At 37.6% G+C, this 19803-nt stretch overlaps 1 protein-coding gene across 1 annotated transcript in view; it reads left to right on the top strand.

The window, feature by feature from the left end:
* The first annotated feature begins 725 nt into the window (after positions 1 to 725).
* The window catches only part of LOC120516602 (deubiquitinase DESI2), a 154463-nt gene continuing 135385 nt past the window's right edge, over positions 726 to 19803 (top strand). Inside the window, exon 1 of the mRNA XM_039738388.1 lies at positions 726 to 1313. Coding sequence (XP_039594322.1) covers positions 1275 to 1313 — 39 coding nt within the window. The 5' untranslated portion in view covers positions 726 to 1274. The remainder of the gene's footprint in view (positions 1314 to 19803) is intronic.

The raw sequence follows: 19803 nt of genomic DNA, 5'->3' as shown, positions 1-19803 counted from the left end.
GAGATCAGTGAGGTAGGGGGGAGCAAGACTGTGGAGAGCTTTAAATGTTAAGAGTGGTATTTTGAATTGTATTCAGTAGTGAACAAGGAGCCAGTGAAGGTGAGAGACAATAGGTGTAATATGTTCAGTGGATTTAGAACAGCAGGTTATTATCCTGGCAGCAGAATTTTGAAGAAGTTGTTAGCGATGGATACGTTTTTTGTGGGATCCCAGATAGAATAGCATTACAGTAATCTATACGTGAGGTGGCTAGGGCATTAACCAATACTTCAGTACTGTGTTGCGTAAGAAAAGGACGAAGTCTAGAAATGTTTCGGAGATGGAAGAAGGCAGTCCGAGAAATGTTACTTATATGGGAGGGATTATTTATTATTATTTTTATTATTATTAATATTAATAAAGAATTGTCATTATTAGTGTATACAGAGATATAAATAATTGCATTTAAAAGGTTCGCCAAAATCTGTTGTATGTAAACGATACTGTTTTAAACGTTATTGTTTTTTCATCAGAAAACTCGGTTTCCACGTCTACCTGTATTAGTTTAAATGGCACTTTTGCCACTCGCAATATGGCGGATGCACTGACGTATCGTGTCGACTGGGCAACACAGTGAATGTGACGTCTATCTACATATGCTATGGTCTTGCCTCTGGCGTTCTACTTGTTATGCCTGCGTTGCTTTCCATGTTGACATGTCGAGAACAGAGCAATCCACCCGCCCCTTCCCTAGTCGTCAGACCCTAACAAATGATAACAATATGTGTCAACAGGGGAAAGCAATCGTACGCCAAATCGTAGCTGCGTGTCAAAAATGCAAGCAGTTAAAGTGGAGGTACTAAGCGAGAGAGCGCATGCCGACCGGGTTCGCGGAGCCGCTTGATTGCTGCACCGCGCTCTCTTTTTTTTTCTTTTTTCCAAACTGGATACCCCGGGTTCACCGCAGCGTTTCTTTTCCTATTTTTTACTGGATGGATAGCAGCGCCGAGCGGATTAATAATAATACAAAACACCACAGTCACTCTTCTTTCTTTTTCTTTTCTTTCATCCGGAAACCTCCGTCTGCTTGCCTCGCCCGCCAGCAGAGCCGGCTCCGTGCCCGTGTTGCTTTTGCTTCTTCACTCGCAGCTGGGGGTTCGATCCTGTGGAGCTGAATGCGGGAGTCCCGCGAGCGAGTGCTTTCTGGGACGGAAGGGGCAGCGTGAAGAGCGACCGGCTCCAGAGGAACAAAGGCAGGCGGCGCACCTGGACATCAGGGGAGCGGCGTCCGGAGGATGGCCAGCGAGCCGGTGATACTCAACGTGTACGACATGGTAAGCTCGGGTTGAATTGCCGCTTGTTGTTGGCGTTTAACAGGTGTGTCTCCTTGGTTGTAAAGCATCTAAAACGAGAAAAGAATATGCTGGAGACGGAGCTCTGTAGTACATGGGGGAAAACTGCAAGCTTTTTAGTTATTTTCTTGGTTTACAGAGAACCGTGTTCTCCACAGTTCCACTTCTATCCCATTACTGACACCGAATAGGTATGCGGTGGTTGCAGGGAAGTGAAAGCTAATATGTGAGGATGGTATTGCAAAGTGGGATTTGTTGCAGAACATACACAGAGAAGACCTTAATATCGTTAAGTGGCATTCATTCTTTATTATGTACTGTGTGTGCCTTTACAGTATGCCGCCAGGTTAGATTTTTTTTAGCACATAACAGAGAGAAAACCCCACTACCATAAGTGTGTAGTTGCCATGATTCTTTAATTTTATATGGTGCCTTTATGCCGCCAGGTGGGATTACAGCACAGAGAACAACCCCCCACCATTTTTATTGTACAGTGCAATTTATTTGTTTTGTTCTGTGCTTTCACAGTAAGGTACTTTAAAAAATCAAATTGGATTGGGTGGTTTGCAAAGCAAATTTTGTAGAGTGTCTTTAATAAGGTCGTTTTAAAAGTTGTGAATGTTACTATACTGTCAGTCATTTTAGAGATTATTTTTATGGTCTGCTCCGCCACATACTGTTTGCAAAACAAGTCATAAATGAAGAAAGAATCGTCACAAAACATTTTATGGACCAAATTAAATTCTAGTACTTATTAGGTGTTTATTTTACATGGTGATTGTTGCAGCTAATATCAACACCATGCAGAAAAGCAAGAAAATTTTATTAAGGAGTTACTTTTCTAAATTGCAGTTTATAGAGATAACTGCATCATAAAATGATTTGCAAAAAATTACTTTACAGCAGGGCTGTCCAATTCCAGTCCTGGAGGGCCGCAGTGGCTGCAGGTTTTCCTTCTAACCCTTTTCCTATTCAGTGACCAGTTTTAACTGCTAATTGATTTCTTTTCCCATCATTTTAATAGACCTATTTTTAAGGATTCAGTCCTCTGAATTGATTCTTTTCTTTATAAAATGGCAGCAAAGCAGAAATGAGATGTGAAATGAGCCAACCACTAAATCGAAGCCTCAAACTCCACAACCGATTTAATTGAAACCGTTTCTTAATGAGAAGCTCATTCTTGCTTTTCATTAAACACGTTATTTAATTAAATCAGTTGTTGCTGCTCTCATTCTGCAAGAGCAGACATATCTCTGTTTTTTTTTGTTTTCTTTCTAAGAACATCGTCAACATGTTTCGGTCAGCTGAGCAGATCAACCCTACTGAGACCTTCACCTTCCTTTATTTTCAGATACTGTAGTTAGTGGGTTGGTTTGTGTCTCATTTATTGTTTGGTTGCTAATTAAGGAAAAAGAAACAACTAAGGGGTCGGAGTCAAGTTAATTAAAACTAAGGCAAAAGAAGTTAATTAGCAGCAAAAACTGGTTACTAATCAAGAAAATGGTTAGAATGAAAATCTGCAGCCACTAAAGGGACTAAAGTTGGACACCCCTGCTTTACAGGGTCAGTCAGTCAGTTATTAGTACTTTAATTATCTCCAGGGGGAAATTTGCCTCTTTAAGGAAGCTCAATAAATAAATATTATGACAAATGGACCCCCTCTCAAATACAGACCAGAGTATAGAAAATAAAAAGATAAATTTGACAAACGAGAAGAGATCATTCACTCCATCAAGACAGTTTGTTTAGTTAATAGCTAAGCCGCCATCCAGACCCATCCTAAAGTTAGTCAGGGTTTCTACTTTAGCTACATGTGTTAGTAGATTGTTTCATATTCCCACACAACTCTGTGTAGGGAAATGCTTTCTGGCTTCAGTCATAAATGCCCACCCCCTTAATTTCCACTGCTGTCCTCAACTGTGTGATTCACTGTTAGCTTGAAAGAATTCTGCTGGATCTCTTTTTATCACTGCCTTTGAGAATTTTTTGATTTAATTGTGATTTGATTGATTATGTCCCACACAGTTTCCTAAGCGTGAAACTAAACAGGGTTAATTAAGGTGCTATGTAAATAAAATGCATTATTGTTAATTCATCAGGTTTGTCAGAGTAGGCCGTATCCTTAAGTCCTCGGATGCACCAGACTGCTCTCCTCAACAAAGCTTCAAGTACTGCTGTGTTTTTTTTTTGTTTTTTTTTTAGCATGATGACCAGGATTGCATACTATATTGCAGATGCTGTCTCCTTAGTACGTTATATAGTTTGAATATAAGGTTGTTTGATGTATACTTAAGTTCCATCCATCCATTATCCAACCCGCTATATCCTAAATACAGGGTCACGGGGGTCTGCTGGATATATTTTCTTTTTAATAAGTTCTGCACATTACATAGATGATGAAAGTGTTGTCAACACAAACCCCTAAATTCTTTTCAGAGGTGGTTTTCTGTAGGCCCAGATGTTTCTTTTGGCCACGTGTTTCACTTTTCTACATTAAGCTGCATTTTCCAAGTGATTGTCCAGTTTTGAAGCTTGTTGAAGTCTTAGTGAATTGTTTTTGCTGTCTCTAATTTTAGGAGAATGCCAAAAAAACTTGGCTTAAAATAAAAAATAGCAGTCGCAGTTAGGCATTATAAAAGGCATTATAAAGGTGTATTGCTGTTGGTATGAAGGAGTGTTTCTATACAGACTTGTGCTGAATAATTTGTTGGCTGAAAAAACTGTTAGTGTGTCAGAGAGAGGATGTGTAGCATTGTTAATGGTGGCCATCATTTTGTCTTCATTCAACATAAAGTACCTTTCAAACAGAACACACTAAGTGTGGTTACAGTGCTGGTAGTAAGCAACATATGTCTTGGGAACATAACTAATACCTCCAGTGACCTGTCAACATAGTGAAATTTAGATGTCTTTACATAAATATCTTTTGATGAATTTAGGACAAATAGGCATTTATTGCTTCTCTTCTAATGGGAAAACATTGAGCCTTGGGATCAGCCCAGTTTTTAGTTCTTCCAATCCTACCCACTTGTACCTCAGCATCCCCATGCAAAAGAGAAATGTAATGGTGTGCTTTTATGCAACAAATTACCTGCCTAATGCTGATGTCTTGAAACATTCCAGCCTCTAACCCAGGGGTCCTCAATTACGGTCCTGGAGGGCTGCAGTGTCAGCAGGTTTTTGTTCCAACCAGTTTCATAATTAGATGCCTATCCTAACAGATAATGAGACTTTGTGTTTAATGATATGGCTTGTTAGTGCTTTCATTCTTCCAAGACCCAAGCTTTTATCACATTATAGATTTTTCATTTTCTGAGAACATTATCCATATGTTTGGTTGTTTGGAACAGATGTGTACCTCTTGGTCCTTCCCTTCTCTCTCACTCAGTTATTTTAAAACATTTTATTAACACAGATACCTCATGATGCGTATGCACAGGCTTAAATGTGCATACAGCTGTTTAAAACTAAAATAAGGCAATTCAGGGTTCTAATTTGTAACAATGGAGTTGACTAAAATGAAGTCCAAAAAACATATTGCTTTAGTAGTAAACAAATGGGTTCTAATTAAGAAACTGGTTGAAGTGAAGACCTGCAGCCACAGTGGCCCTCCAAGATCTAATTGTGACCAGGTTGGAACAAAAACCACCAGGTACAGGAGGTCCCCCTGTGACTGGGTTGCAGACAGGAATATTGTGACTACGAATTTTTTTTTAATTTTCTCATTCAAATCAATGGCACTGTGCTTACAACATCAGAAATTTTCAGCAAAGCACACCTTATGTCAGAATACAGTCAGCTCAGTAATATTTGACTTCCATTGTAAAAATTAGCCAGTCATTGTTTAACCCACCTATTCCTGAACAGGGTTGAGAGGTTGCTGGAGCCTATCCTAGCTAGCATGAGGTGCAAGGCAGGAGCAAACCCGTGACAGTATACCCCCTTGCAGAAGAGATGATAGATTATTTTATCTAGTGCCTTTCACATGGGTTACAAAAACATTATATTTGGTTGTATGTTTCTGCTTCCTGAGCTCAGACACTTCAGTATGTTCACCAGAATGTCTGGTTAGACTGTTTGGAGAAACACAAGGTCGCTATTAATTTGTTACTTGGTCTGCAAAGGAAAAGCAATTAAAATAAAATGTATATTTTTTTCTTTAAAATGAAGAGTCAACTGGAAATATCAAGTATATATATATCACTTTGCACCAAATGAAATGGCTGAACAAGTTACAGATATATTGTATAAAATTGACTAAGGTGAACAGTTATCATAATAACACAACTTGTTCAGTTTGAGGAGCTTTGCTAAACAATGTTGGGAACGTGGCGCAGTGGAAAACTGTTTAAGGGGGACCTTTTTCACTGCTACACTGCTAATCACATGCCACAGAGGTGTTGCGCGGGGGCTCTTTTTCATTGCTATATCGCTAAACAAGCATACAACGTAGTACATGCTTTAGTAGAGGTATTGCGTGGTGAAAATGGACAGAGAACATTCTGAAGCTGTAGCAGATGATAAAGTTGAACATGATGACACAGAAGAACTTTTGCTGGAAAGAGGAATCATGTCTGTTGTCTGGAGATTATTTGGATTTAAAAGGTCGGATGTGGACCATTATGTTCAAATGTGTGAATACTGTTTCTGTACTATACTGTTTCCATACTACTGGATCATACTGCAAGCCAAGTTGTATTTTTTTCAATACTGTATAATGTACCTGGGTACTGTGTAATAGTGTGACGGCATGTTGACTATTCTCGACATTTCCACTTTATTCTCGCCGTTTGTCGAGATTAAAGTTGACATGTTGGCTTTATTCTCGTAATTTGTTATTAAAGTAGAACATCGTAAACTAAACTTCATCTTAAAATGAATATTTAATTTGCTAGATTTTCTGAAACCCCGTCATAAGTTATGTAGAACATTTAACTGCTTTGTGTTGTGTTCGGGGAGCCATGTTAATCGCTACGTGCTTCTTAAACTGACTTCCTGTGGCACTAAGAGGAGACGCAGACAGCACACAGAATACATTAATTTCATGATATTCCTGCTTCCTGAACATTAAGAATGCTAAGATAAATACCTGATACAATTTTCATGATGAAATGCATTAAAGCATGTATTAAGCATGTGGGGGCATGGTGACGTGGAGGCGTGGAGGTTGCACTGCTGCCTTGCAGCAGTGGCGTCCTGGATGTTCCCTGCTTTGAATTTGCATGCTTTTCTGGTGGGTTTACTCGGCGTGCTTCAGTTTCCTTTCAAAGTCATGTAGGATGGCGGTTTTGTTATGCTGTATTAACCCTGCTAGTGTATGTATTGCTCGTATTCACCCTGCAATGTGCTGGTGCCACGTTCAGGATTTCCTCCTGCCTTGCACACAGTGCTTGATGGGATGGGTGCAACCCTGAATGGACGGAATAATTAAACATGTCTAACAAAGATATATATATTTTTTTTTTTTTAAAAGTTCTGAACACTCTGTGGTCTAAGTTTATAACTAGTTTAAATTTCACAAGGCCGTTTATCGTATGACGATTGGTTATGTGGAGAAAGAAAAAGGAAGGATAGGAACTGGGGGTTTAATACGTCAGAAAGAGTCCGTACACATGCAATAAAGAAAGTCCACTCAGAAGAACATCCATTGAATTCTGTGTTCGTGTCTTCGATCACCAGATCACGAACCCAACATTTACACAATATTTAAGTTAAACCTGTGCGATACCCATTCATACATTCAGTTTTTTGGAACCTTGTCACATCTGCCATAAAGTTCTCTACACTGAACGTACACCTGGGGACCTCTTACTGCGAGGGAGCAACACTACTGTGCATGTTTAACTGTTTTAATGCATTTCATCATGAAAAATTATCTTGGCATTCTACAATTTCAGAGAGCAGGAATATCATGACGTGAATGTATTCTGTGCGGCAATCGCTGCCTCTTAGTGCAAGAGGAAGTCACTTTAAGAAGAGCGTAGCGATTAACAACTGGGTTTAACATTTAACAAAGTATTTAATGTGCTACATAACATGACGGGGTTTGAGAAAATCTAGTGAATTAAACATTGATTTTAGGATGAAGTTTAGTTTACGACATTCTACTTTAATGACAAAATAAACTACGAGAATAAAGCTAAAATGTCAACTTTAATCTCAACAGTGTTTTTTCTTCTTCTTCACTGTGTCCATATTTTTTTTTTCTTTTCACCCTGGCCCTATTACGATTCCGTAGGGCTATACCACAAATAGCATCATAAATGCAAGTTTCAGTTTTATTATTTATGTATATGCAGTGGTGTGAAAAACTATTTGCCCCTTCCTGATTTCTTATTCTTTTACATGTTTGTCACACAAAATGTTTCTGATCATCAAACACATTTAACCATTAGTCAAATATAACACAAGTAAACACAAAATGCAGTTTTTAAATGATGGTTTTTATTATTTAGGGAGAAAAAAAATCCAAACCTACATGGCCCAGTGTGAAAAAGTAATTTCCCCCTTGAACCTAATATATGGTTGGGCCACCCTTAGCAGCAATAACTGCAATCAAGCGTTTGCGATAACTTGCAGTGAGTCTTTTACAGCGCTCTGGAGGAATTTTGGCCCACTACAAAAGCATGAAGCAAGGTCCATATTAATGCAGTTTGCCTTAATGATGGTTTAGTTGGTAAAGATGTCATCACCAACTTGCACTTGTTTTATTTTATTTTTATGTGGTGAATACTGTGTAATGCACCTGGGCTTGAAGTCTTTGAAGTAATAGTATTATTACTGGAAGTTGCACTGTTATTTATTTTATTATTTATTAGTTTAAATATTATGCAGTTTAATGATGGTAAAGTTGTTTAAAAAGTCACTTTAATATGTCAGTGAACAGAGATTAACATTAACAAAGTGTACAAAAAATATTCCTTTTTTAAGACATTGGTCAGTGCAATACAACTTTTGACAAGCACCTCTGTATATTTTACTAAGTGTAAATGCCTCTTTGGATTGTTGAAAATATGTTGTCAAAATTTTAGTTTAAGTTGTTTGCAAATATTGTTCAATAAAAAGGCTCTATATTTTGACTGCATGTGTCATGCAAGTGATTCCTTCATTAGTGCCACCCCCTTGAAAACTATCACTTTATTGCTCTGTTTTATTTTAGCACAACTCATTCGTTCATGTCAATTCCCCACTCAATATTGATACTTTTTTGTGTGCATTTAGAACTAAATTTAAACTGTCATTCATGTGTAATAGTTAATTATTTTAGAAAGCAAATATTTCATTATCAACCTTAAAAATATGAGGTGTGTGTGTGTATGTATGTATGTATGTATGTATGTATGTATGTATGTATGTATGTACAGTATATGTGTGCCTGTATATCTGTTTGTCCTTCTGGTTGCTGTGTGTCTGTTATTTGTATGGGATTAGTAAAAACAGTGCTACTAATGCTTGTGATGCGTCATCTGTTGGAATGAAAAATCCAATGCATTTTATTAGTACGTGCATTACAAAATACATTCCTAAAGATGGTGAATTACACACATTAACTCTGAATTTACTGGTGTCAAATTCTTCTTTTTCTTTCGGCTTCTCCCATTAGGGGTTGCCACAACGGATCATCTTCTTCCATATCTTTGTCCTCTGTATCTTGTTCTGTTACACCCATCACCTACATGTCCTCTCTTACCACATCCTTAAACCTTTGCTTAGGCCTTCCTCTTTTCCTCTTCCCTGGAAGCTCTATCCTTGGCATCCTTCTCCCAATATACCCAGCATCTCTCCTCTGCACATGGCCAAGCCAACACAATCTCGCCTTCTCTGACTTTGTCACCCAACTGTCCAACTTGAGCTGACCCTCTAATGTACTCATTTCTAATCCGATCCATCCTCGTCACACCCAGTGCAAATCTTAGCATTTTTAACTCTGCCACCTCCAGCTCTGTCTCCTGCTTTCTGGTCAGTGCCACCGTCTCCAACCCATATAACATAATCTATCACTACCATCCTGTAGACCTTCCCTTTCACTCTTGCTGATAACTGTCTGTTACAAATTACTCCTGACACTCTTCTCCACCCATTCCACCCTGCCCGCACTCTTTTTCACCTCTCTTCCACAATCCCCATTAGTCTGTACTGTTGATCCCAAGTATTTAAACTCATCCACCTTCGCCAACTCTACTTCCTGCATCCTCACCAATCCACTGACCTTCCTCTCATTTACACACATGTATTCTGTCTTGTTCCTACTGACCTTCATTCCTCTCCTCTCTAGAGCATATCTCCACCTCTCCAGGGTCTCCTCAACCTGCTCCCTACTATCGCTACAGATCACAATGTCATCAGCAAACCTCATAGTCCATGAGGACCCCTGTCTAATCTCGTCTGTCAACCTGTCCATCACCATTGCAAATGAGAAAGGGCTTAGAGCTGATCCCTGATGTAATCCCACCTCTACGTTGAACACATCCGTCGCTTCTACCGCAGACCTCACCACTGTCACACTTCCCTTGTATACTGGTGTCAAATTAATTACTTAAATTTGAGCTCCTCTTAGATAGCACAGCTAGTTTGAATTAAAATAAATGTAATCTTTTTTCAATACGAGGACAGTTTTTAAAGTTACTGTTAAGCTGTTTGGGGAGTAAATATGGTTGACATGAATCTTTCAAAGTACTAAAACTGTTTGCCATGTAAGCATTTGTGACTAAATTGAAACTACCATGAAGTGCATATATTTAGCAAGGAATCCTGGGAAATGCATTTTGTCTTAAAAGTTAATTGCTGCAAGTATCAAAAATGTCATTTTGAAGAGATGCACACTTGTGGTATTATTTAGTAAAGAAATAGCTGTCGAGTCGTGTTTTAACTTGTGGAATTCTTTTGATGAATTTTATGAAAAACTTCAAATATAAATAAATTTTATGATCTTGACCAAAGCCTTCTAACCAATTTTTTAAGTTTTTTTTTTTTTTCCCATTTGGTCAGTTGAACTACATCTTGTCCATTGGCCTGGTTTCTGCCCTGATTTGCACATTGCAAAAGAAATTCTAGAACAGCCATACAGTACATTTATTAGTATTTTTTTAAACCCAGATATACAGTGCTCGGTATTATCAAATTTTAAGTAGCTTCTCTATTTCCTGTATGATAAGAATGTTCTTAGTAAACTCCCCCTGAATCATTTTCCAAGTTTTTTTCCATATTAGTCAGTATTTCTTATCTGATTTGTAATAATTGTTTATCTTTCTTGCATATAAGAAACACTGCCAATGGAAAAACAGCTAATACTGTCATAACAAAGTTAAAGACCTGCTGTCCCAGATTGCTGGTGCTTGTTTAGTATGTGAAATGGGAGCCAGATTGTTGAATATCTATTTCCTTACCACTCTCCACTTGGGTTACAGCAGTACATGTGTGCTAGTTTTAGTTTGCAAGTGTAGACCTGAATGTGTTTGAAGCTTTTATTTTAAGAATGGTCAGCAAATGAAGCTTTTCCTTTTTAAATAAGATTCGATCAGAATAAAAATCACAGAGACTTTTGCAGTAAAAGATGGCTTTTTAAATGTTCACTTTGTTTTATGTAGTTAAGGAATAATGGCCTTCAAATACTGCGTATTGTTCTTTGGTGTCGAAAATGCAATGCCTTTGGAGGGAGAAGGTGAGGGAGCCTCTCTTATTCCTTAAGAATGTGGAAATCCGCAGCTTCTGGTCCTTACTTAACACCTACATGGATGATTCTCTTACACATAAGGAGAACAGTAATTGAGGGAGAGAGTGGGCAACCAGCCTCTCTGACGTCAGCCACCTTTTGCCTTTGCATATTCATAGAAAACCATGGACTCCAGATTGCTTTTATACTCCAGCGTTTCACCACACTGGGTGTTTTTGCTTTCATTAACCCTTTTTCATTTGCATGTTATGTTTAATTAGTTTACTTATGTTATAATTTTACATTTTTGTATGTTGTGGTTGATAACCTATGTTAGAGTCTGAGAATCTATATAGGAAACAACAAGACTTGAATAGAATTTGACTCCATACCTGATGTCCTTCAGCCTGCTTTTCTCACTGTAATCACTCCTATGACACATACCATACTTAATATGGCTGCGATTTCAAAGCAGTTGCTCTTTACCCTTTTTTGGCCAGCACGAGTTCTGGTTTCCCAATATGTCTGTTTAATTCTGTTTGCACTTGGCAGACACTACTAGCCAGGGAACCTTTTACAAACAACGTCAAACACTTTTTAGTGGTTCTTTAAAAACTCCCTCAATCTTTTTTTTTTTTTTGGTTGCTTGCATATTATTAGGTTCCATAGGTCTGCAGTTTTGTGCTAGTATTGTTGTTATTAGCACCTTTTCATGAATAAGTTTATTGTTCAATGCAAGGCATCAGTTTTCTGTAAGCAATCCCCAGCTGCAATAGGCGTGCCCCAAAATTAAGAAAGGGGGTCCAGATGTTGAGTGGGGTGGGAGTTAATTTTAGGTGATCATATGATTTCTATAACCAAACATATAAACAAAACGTTCGCTGACTTGTGTGGATTTTCATCTTGTTTATTAAAGACTCAGTTGTAACTCATCCCTGATGTTTTCTTGTCCCTGAAGCGTATTGTCTATACAAAAAGTGGACTTGGGTACTATCGGTTTGCAGATAGTGTTCAGAAGCCATGAAGTGACATAATGTTAGGTTATATAGAATGATGTAGAGTACAAGCTTTATAACACGCTAGTGAGACCTCGCCTGGAGTACCACATGCAGTTTTGATGTCCCTGCTACAAAAAGTAAATATCCATGCTTAAAAAAAACAACAAAGTACAGAGAAGAGCAACTTGGCCAACACACAACTGCATGGTATGATCTATGAGATTTAAAGGAGTTGAATATTTTTAGTTTAAGCAGCAGGACATTAAGTGGGAACATGAATGAAGTTTTTTAAAATTAGGAAAGCATTGGGTACAGTGGATCCAGGCCGATACTTTTAAAATGAGTTCAACAAGAACACTGGGGAAGTGTTGGAAACTTGTTAAGGGTAAATTTCACACAACCATTAGGAAGTTTTTCTTCACAGAGTAGAACCATAGACACATGGAATAAGTGACCCAATAGTGTGATAGACAGTAGGACTTTAGAGCCATTCAAAACTTGACTTGGTTATTTTGGAGGAATTAAGTAGACAGGATTGGCAAGCTTTTGTTGGGTTGAATGGACTGTTCTCATTAAAATTCTTCAATTGGTCTTAAAAAAATAAATAACTGGACAGCAGAACCAGTCAGTAGTGTTAATGTTAAATTTAATTTCAACTTTTTTTTCTTATGTGGAGGAAAACCTTCAGCAATTTGGCCAAAGTGTGACATTCTTCTAAAAATATATTACAGTATTTAGAACATTTGTGAAAATGGAAGAATTCAGTTCTGTTCGTAGTATTTTCATTATACTTTACACTCAATTCTCATTGGTGGTAAAACGTTAACCTGAATAACATACAAGGTATAATAACACCTAAGGCACAAGATTTTAAACACATTTTTTGACAAAACTGTAATTAATTCTAATTAGAAATAAATATTCAGGTTTCCTCACCCTTGCCATGGTATTGTGAAAGAATAGCCTTTTTAAGGTCCAGCCACAAACATTCAGTTGGATGAAGAGCTGGACTCCAACTTGGACACTCCAAGACATGAACAGTGTTGTTTTGAATCTATTCCTGTTTAGCTTTGGTGTTATACCTGGGGTCATTGTCTTACTGGAAAACACTTTTTTTTCTTCCCTGAAGATGCAAGTTTCTTGCAGGCTACATCAAATTTTCCTTTAAGGTTCCTTTTATTTTGCTGCATTCATTTTCAGTCTCATAAGCCAACCAGGATCTGTTGCAGAGGAGCATTACTACTGCATGATACAGCCACCACTGTGCGCCTTTATACCATTTAACCTTCTTAAACCTAACTTCAGACTCTCCAATGTGCCTTTTTTTTTAAATATTATATATACACACACACATACACTTTAACATAAAGCTACAGTTGGTGAGGCACATGGGATACTGCCTTTCAAAGAGCATTCATGCTGGTGTGCTGTTTCAGTCCATTTTTCATCTTTTTGGTTGTTGGAGTAAAAAAACATACTACAGCCACAACTTCTCTTTAATCATTATAGTTCTGGCATTACTGTATGGAGTAAGGATCTTGTTGGAGAATTGTAACAGAGTTCAAAACTTACTGTATTACATAAGGTTGACCAACCCTAATTTCTGGTATTGTTTTCGCTGGTACTAGTTTTTAGCCATTAGAGAGTGTTGATTAAGAGGCAACCATAGAAACAGTAACACATAACTTGATATGTATCCCAGCAGCTATTTCACAAATGCTATTTAATACGGTTTTATTAAAGCAAAAACAATACATTTGTGATGTTGGTACTTTGCATTCTATCACATAAAAGGTAACAAAGAAGATCATAATTGCAACCCAAGATTAAGGTGAAGGAAACGGATTACCACAGCCACCAATGTGGGAGGTGTTACAAAGTCAAAGGCTAAATGCAGTCTGAAGAGGAAGTAGATGCTAGGACCTTTATCAAAACCTTCACACGTAATAGGCACCTCTATAATTGTTTAGTCACTGCCGTGCTAAGGCTGAAACCCAGCATGCAGTACAGTTGGTTCTATTCAGCAGTGCCATAATCGGGCTAGTGTTAGAGACAAACCATAGAGATCAGACTAGTGAGAATTTGAATAGTTAAATGTGGCCACACTTCTTTATGGCCTTTTACACAAGAACCTGGGTATTGGTCTGACGGGTATGACGACTGTGTAGGGAGATGAAGAGGAATGTGAATGTTTCTGAATGTGCTGAAGTTGTTTCACAGAATAGTTTGATTTTCCTGCCAGATGAAATGAAGTGCAACAGTTAAGCTAAGAGGTGATTACTGCTTATAATATGAGCAATTCTGAAGAGGCATTGAGATGTTTGTAGGTCATCTCAATACTAGAGACTAGTATTTTGTAGGAGAAGGTTAGCAATTCAGTGTTCTTTGTGAAAATAATGCAAAGATGTTTGAACATCTTTGGGATTGTCACTTTAGTATATACAGTTGTAGTGAAATGTTTACATACACTAATATAGCGGACATGTATGTTAGGGCAGTATTATGCCTTCAATGATTTCTACAACTGTTATTTTTTTTGTGTCAAAATAATTACACTACATGCATCTTTATTACCAAAAAAACATATATCCATTTATTACACAGGTTTTAAATTATTGTGGGTTTTCTGAAACCGTCACATTGTCAGCATTTTACATACAAGGTCAAAAATGTACATAAAACACAATTGGTTAAAAGTTCCATATATTTCGCCTCGATCGGATACTTCTGGTAGCCTTCAGCAAGCACTTGGTAGAATTCTGGTTGTATATTTGACCATTTTACTTTGCTGAATTGGTAGAGTTAAACCAAATTTATTGGTTTCCTGGACCTGACGTTAAGCACAGTCCACATATTTTCAATGGGGTTGAGGTTATGACTTTGGGAAGGATATTACAAATGCTTACTGTTAGTCTGATGTTTTCCATTCCATACCTCCTTTGATGTGTGTTTAGGGTCACTGTCCTGTTGGAACACCCAGTTGTGTCCAAGGTTGTTTTGAGGTTATGGTGAAGAATTCTGAGGTAATCTGTCATCTTCATTATTCCATCCATTTTGTACAATGTACCAATTCCACAAGAAGCAAAACAGCCCAGGAGAATGAGGATACCAACATCATGCTTTATATTTGTTATGGACTTCTTGGGTTTGAATGCCTCTCCTTTTCTTCTCCAAGCATATCCCTGGTTATTTTTGCCAAACAAATCAATCTTTGTCTCATCTGACTTTAGACATTTTGTCCATGTGATCAGACAGAAATATTAGTCGAGATTGGAAGTGTTGAATTCAGTGTGAGGGCCTCTTTCTTGGATAACAGGCTCTCAGGACATGGTGATGTAAATCTTGCTTGACAGTTTTCAGTTCATGGCAGAACTGTTTCTTGGTGGTTCTTGGATTGCATCTGACCATCTAAAAAATTTTAATCTTGGCTAAGGGTGAAAGTTTGAGTCTTCTCCCAGACCTTGGCAAAGTAACAACTGTTCCCAATAATTTGTGATTACAAACAATTGTTTGAACTAGTAATCCTGCAATCTGTAGTGGTTCCAATGATGGTTCCAAGAGATATTCCTGACATGTGTAAATGTACAGTCCTCTTTCTTACATCTGAATTGAGCTCCTTGATTTTTCTCATTCTACACTGTGTGCACAATTATTAGGCAAGTTGTATTTTTGAGGATTAATTTTAATATGGAACAAACACAGTGCTATCAGTCAATCCAAAATGTTAATAAACCTGAAACCTGAATATTTCACAACGGAAATGTGAGTGTGAACATCATCAGGGGAATACATATGTGCGCACAATTATTAGGCAACTATTAGTGTGCAGATTTATTATGCAACTAAAGGAAAAATGAAAATTTTCCCATCTCACTTGTTTATTTTCATCTGTTATAGTGAGAATAATAAACAAACACCTCAAAATTTACAAATAAACATCTCTGACATTTCAAAAAAAATAAATCAATCAATCAATGACCAATATAGCCACCCTTCTTTCCAATAACAGTCATAAGCCTTTCCATTCATGGAGTCTTTCAGTTTCTTGATCTGTTGACGATCAGCTTTTTGTGGAGCAGTGACTACAGCCTCCCAGACACCCTTCAGAGAGGTGTATTGTTTTTCTCCCCCGTAAATCTAGCGTTTAAGAAGTGCCCACAAGTTCTCGATAGGGTTTAGGTCAGATGAGGAAGGGGGGCCATGTCATTATTCCTTCATCTTTAAGGCCTTTACTGGCTGGCCACGCAGTGGAGAACTTCGATGCAAGTGATGGAGCATTGGCCTGCATAAAAATCATGGTCTTTTTCCTGTATCACTGTTTGAAGAAAGTGTCTTCGAAAAACTGGCAGTAGGTTTGGGAGTTGATTTTGAGTTCATCTTCAATGCAAAAGGTCCAACTAGCTCATCTTTAAAAATACCAGCTCATACCAGTACCCCACCTCCACGTTGGAGTGGAGCTCTGTGCCCATTACTGATCCACAGGTCCATCCATCTGGTCCATCAAGAGTCGCTCTCATCTCATCGGTCCATAAAACCTTTGAAAAAAAATCTGTCTTCAGATATTTCTTGGCCCAGTTTTGACGTTTCAACTTATGTTTCTTGTTCAGTGGTGGTTGGGTTTCAGCCCTCCTTACCTTGGCCATGTCTTTGAGCACTGAACACCTTGTACTTCTGGGCACTCCAGGTAGGTTGCAGCTCTGGAATATGAAAGTACTGGAGGATAATGGGTTCCTGGTAGCTTCACGTTTGGTTCTTCTCAAATCTTTGGCAGCTAATTTGTGTCTTTTGTTCTCAACACATTTCTTGCGGCCCTGTTGACTATTTGCAACAAAATGTTTGTTTCTGTGATCACAGACCAATATCTTAGCAATTCCAAAAGTGCTGCATGACTTTTTACATTTTTTGACTTTTTAGAGTCAGTTAAATCTCTTTTTTGGCCCATTTTGCCTGAGGAAAACTAGCTGCCTAATAATTCTGCACACCTTGATATAGGGTGTTGATCTCCTTAGGCCACACCCTCCCTCATTACACAAATACATATCACCTGACGTGCTTAAATGCAATAAGCATTCAAGTTAATACAGCTTGGAGTTGGAATATACGCATTAAAAATGATGATATGGTCAAAATACTCACTTGCCTAATAATTGTGCACACAGTGTAATATGTTTTGATCAATCATATGAGTGCTATCAAACGACCAACACAAAGAAGCTACCAGTTGTAATCCACTAGGATCACTAACATGCATTTAAGAGGCACCAAGTTAAAACACATTTTGGACCGTTCAGCAGTGTTTTTGGGTCTGTGGGTTTCTCACCAAATTGGTTGAGGGGGAAAAAATGGGTGTTCATGAGTTGTGTTTTTTTTTTGGGCTATCTGGTACCCCTTCCCCTGCCATTTCCATTTATGTTTTTTTACACAGCCCCATTGTGTGGTGGTATATTCCCATTCTATCACTCTGAAATATCTCAAAGGAGAATTTGGCCTTGGGTACATACCTAACAGTCTTACTCTGTCACTGGCCCCTGCTTTCTGGTGCGTCATTTTGTCTATGTTAGGCATTGGGCTGTTTTTTTTTTTCTTTTTCAGTTATTTTTTCCAAAGGGCATGCAACCAAATATTAAGTTGAGGGTGCCAATAATTTTGTCCAGCCCGGTTTTTGAGTTTTGTGTGAGATGATGTCAGATTTGGCTTTTTTTCTCTGTTTTTGTGCTGTTCCAATGCACATAAAGGAAATAAACATGTATACAACAAAACATTTGTAATTGCAACAATTTTTTTTGGGAAAAATGGTGCATTTTCTGGGAAACTTCCAGGGGTGTCGATAACTTCGGCCATGACTGTATTTGTGACTGTGTGGGTGTGTGTTTGTATAATTTTAACCCCAAGATAGTTTCAAAAACCCACAGTAAATTGAAACATATGCACTAAATTCCCAAAGTCATGGTACTTAAGTCAGGAAACCAAAAATAAATGATACTCTTTATACAATTTTCACCATTTGATGGTTTCAGAAAACCTACAATAAAAAAAGCTTGAGCTAATTTTTTTTTTTGGTAATAAAAATTTATTGCAACCTTAGTTTCATTTATGCAAGTGGGAGCACCTTAAAATCTACGTAAATATATGTTGTGGTGAAAAATTCATCATCAGAAGGCTTTTTACCTAAAAATTAAGACAGAGTTTTAAGGATTTATTGCAATAAATCAACCACAAAAAATAACAAGGACTCAACCCAATACGGCCAAATTGAGCTGAGCGACGATCATTACAGCCATTGAAGCTTTTATAACAATTTCTTATCATTTTGGCTCATTCAATTAGCTCATTCTGCACCTGGTTCAACTGTCCATTGTTCCTCTTGGTTTCTGTTTGGCTTATTCTGATTGGTCTAAGACTGGGTGGAAGACTTCCTCTTTCCATCTTTGGGCTTTTCTGATGTAATTTCCTATCTTTTCTAACCTTGCTCTAATGAGCTTGTTTGCTTACCTCCGCTGACTCCCTTTTACTCCCATCCGACCAAATCTTGAGTTTCCATGGGAACCCCTATTATCTTCTTATTATTCCTATTAGACTGGTGGTCTTGTGGAATGCGTTATCTTTCTATTCTGTTCCCATTTTTTGTAACTGGCCAAGGCTTCTAATCCATATATGGGTTTTCCTCTCTTAGGCTTTCCAAACTTTTTACTATAGTGACCTGAATCTTAAGCTTGAATTAAAAAGAAGTATAGTATGTGCTTTCATTTGATCATTGCTTGCCATGCTTGATTTGTCTTAATTTCTACACTAAAGTTAATTGCTAATATATTCTTATAATATTTTTGCTAATGCCTGCATTTGCTAAGATTTTCTCTTCATGCATTACAGTATGACCTTGCTTGCAGCAAAGGCCTTTTGTTGCCTTTCTGCTGATTCAGCAATCCAGCTGCTTTTACAGGCCTCTTTTCCATGTTATCTCTTCCTAGCCTTGAATCACAGGTGTCCTCAAACTGTTATCCTGTCCAAAACTGGTTTCGCTGCATCAATTAGCTATTCTTTTCTTTACTTTGGAAAATTTGCTGTAAGCCTATAAAATAATGCAATATAACTGATTTTTTAGTTAACCATTTGCTAGACCTATCGTATTTGCTTTTATATTCTAATTTATACTTAATCTAATGTTTTAGAAGCTTTTAATTACTTTCTATGGCTCATATATGTTAATTTGCTATTCTCTTATGCTAATAAAAAATTTTCCTTCTACAAGAACTGCATAAGTGATCAAGAAATTGAATTGACATCCAGAAGGTCACGAGTTCCAATATTGACTTTTATTTCACCAAGCCTTTGCAACTTTTCTTGCTTCTTCAAAATGCTTTGTAATGACTTTCATTGTGAATGGCTTGGTTTGCAAGCAAAAATGATTAGGCAATTCATCAAAATCCAAGAGCATGCTCTCTGAAATAAACCACTGCTGTTTGTAATCTATCAACTTTGGCTATCCCATTGGGTTTATGTTTATTAATATTATGGAGAAAAGTTTTTTTTATTGCTTACAAAGCTGTAGCTTCAGATTATTTAGGCTTTATTCTTAACAGGAAATGCAGCTCTTGATTATACATTGAAAAATACAGCATATTGCGTTTTCTTTTAAAATGAAAGGAGAGACTGATCTATGTCAAGGTTCTCTGTGTCAAATTCTTAGAAAACATGCATCAATGTTCTAAAAAATAAGACAAAAAAAACACTAGCCATTTGTCTTGAAGACTTTTCTGTTTATAAAAGGGTAAATGTGAGGCCGCATCCATACACTTTTTACAGTTTTATATCATCATCATCA

The sequence above is a fragment of the Polypterus senegalus genome, chromosome 16 (assembly GCF_016835505.1).
Source record: "Polypterus senegalus isolate Bchr_013 chromosome 16, ASM1683550v1, whole genome shotgun sequence".
In the NCBI taxonomy this organism is placed as follows: Eukaryota; Metazoa; Chordata; class Cladistia; order Polypteriformes; family Polypteridae; genus Polypterus; species Polypterus senegalus.
The sequence above is the reverse complement of the archived record's forward strand: the minus strand, read 5'-3'. Positions and strand labels throughout refer to the sequence as shown.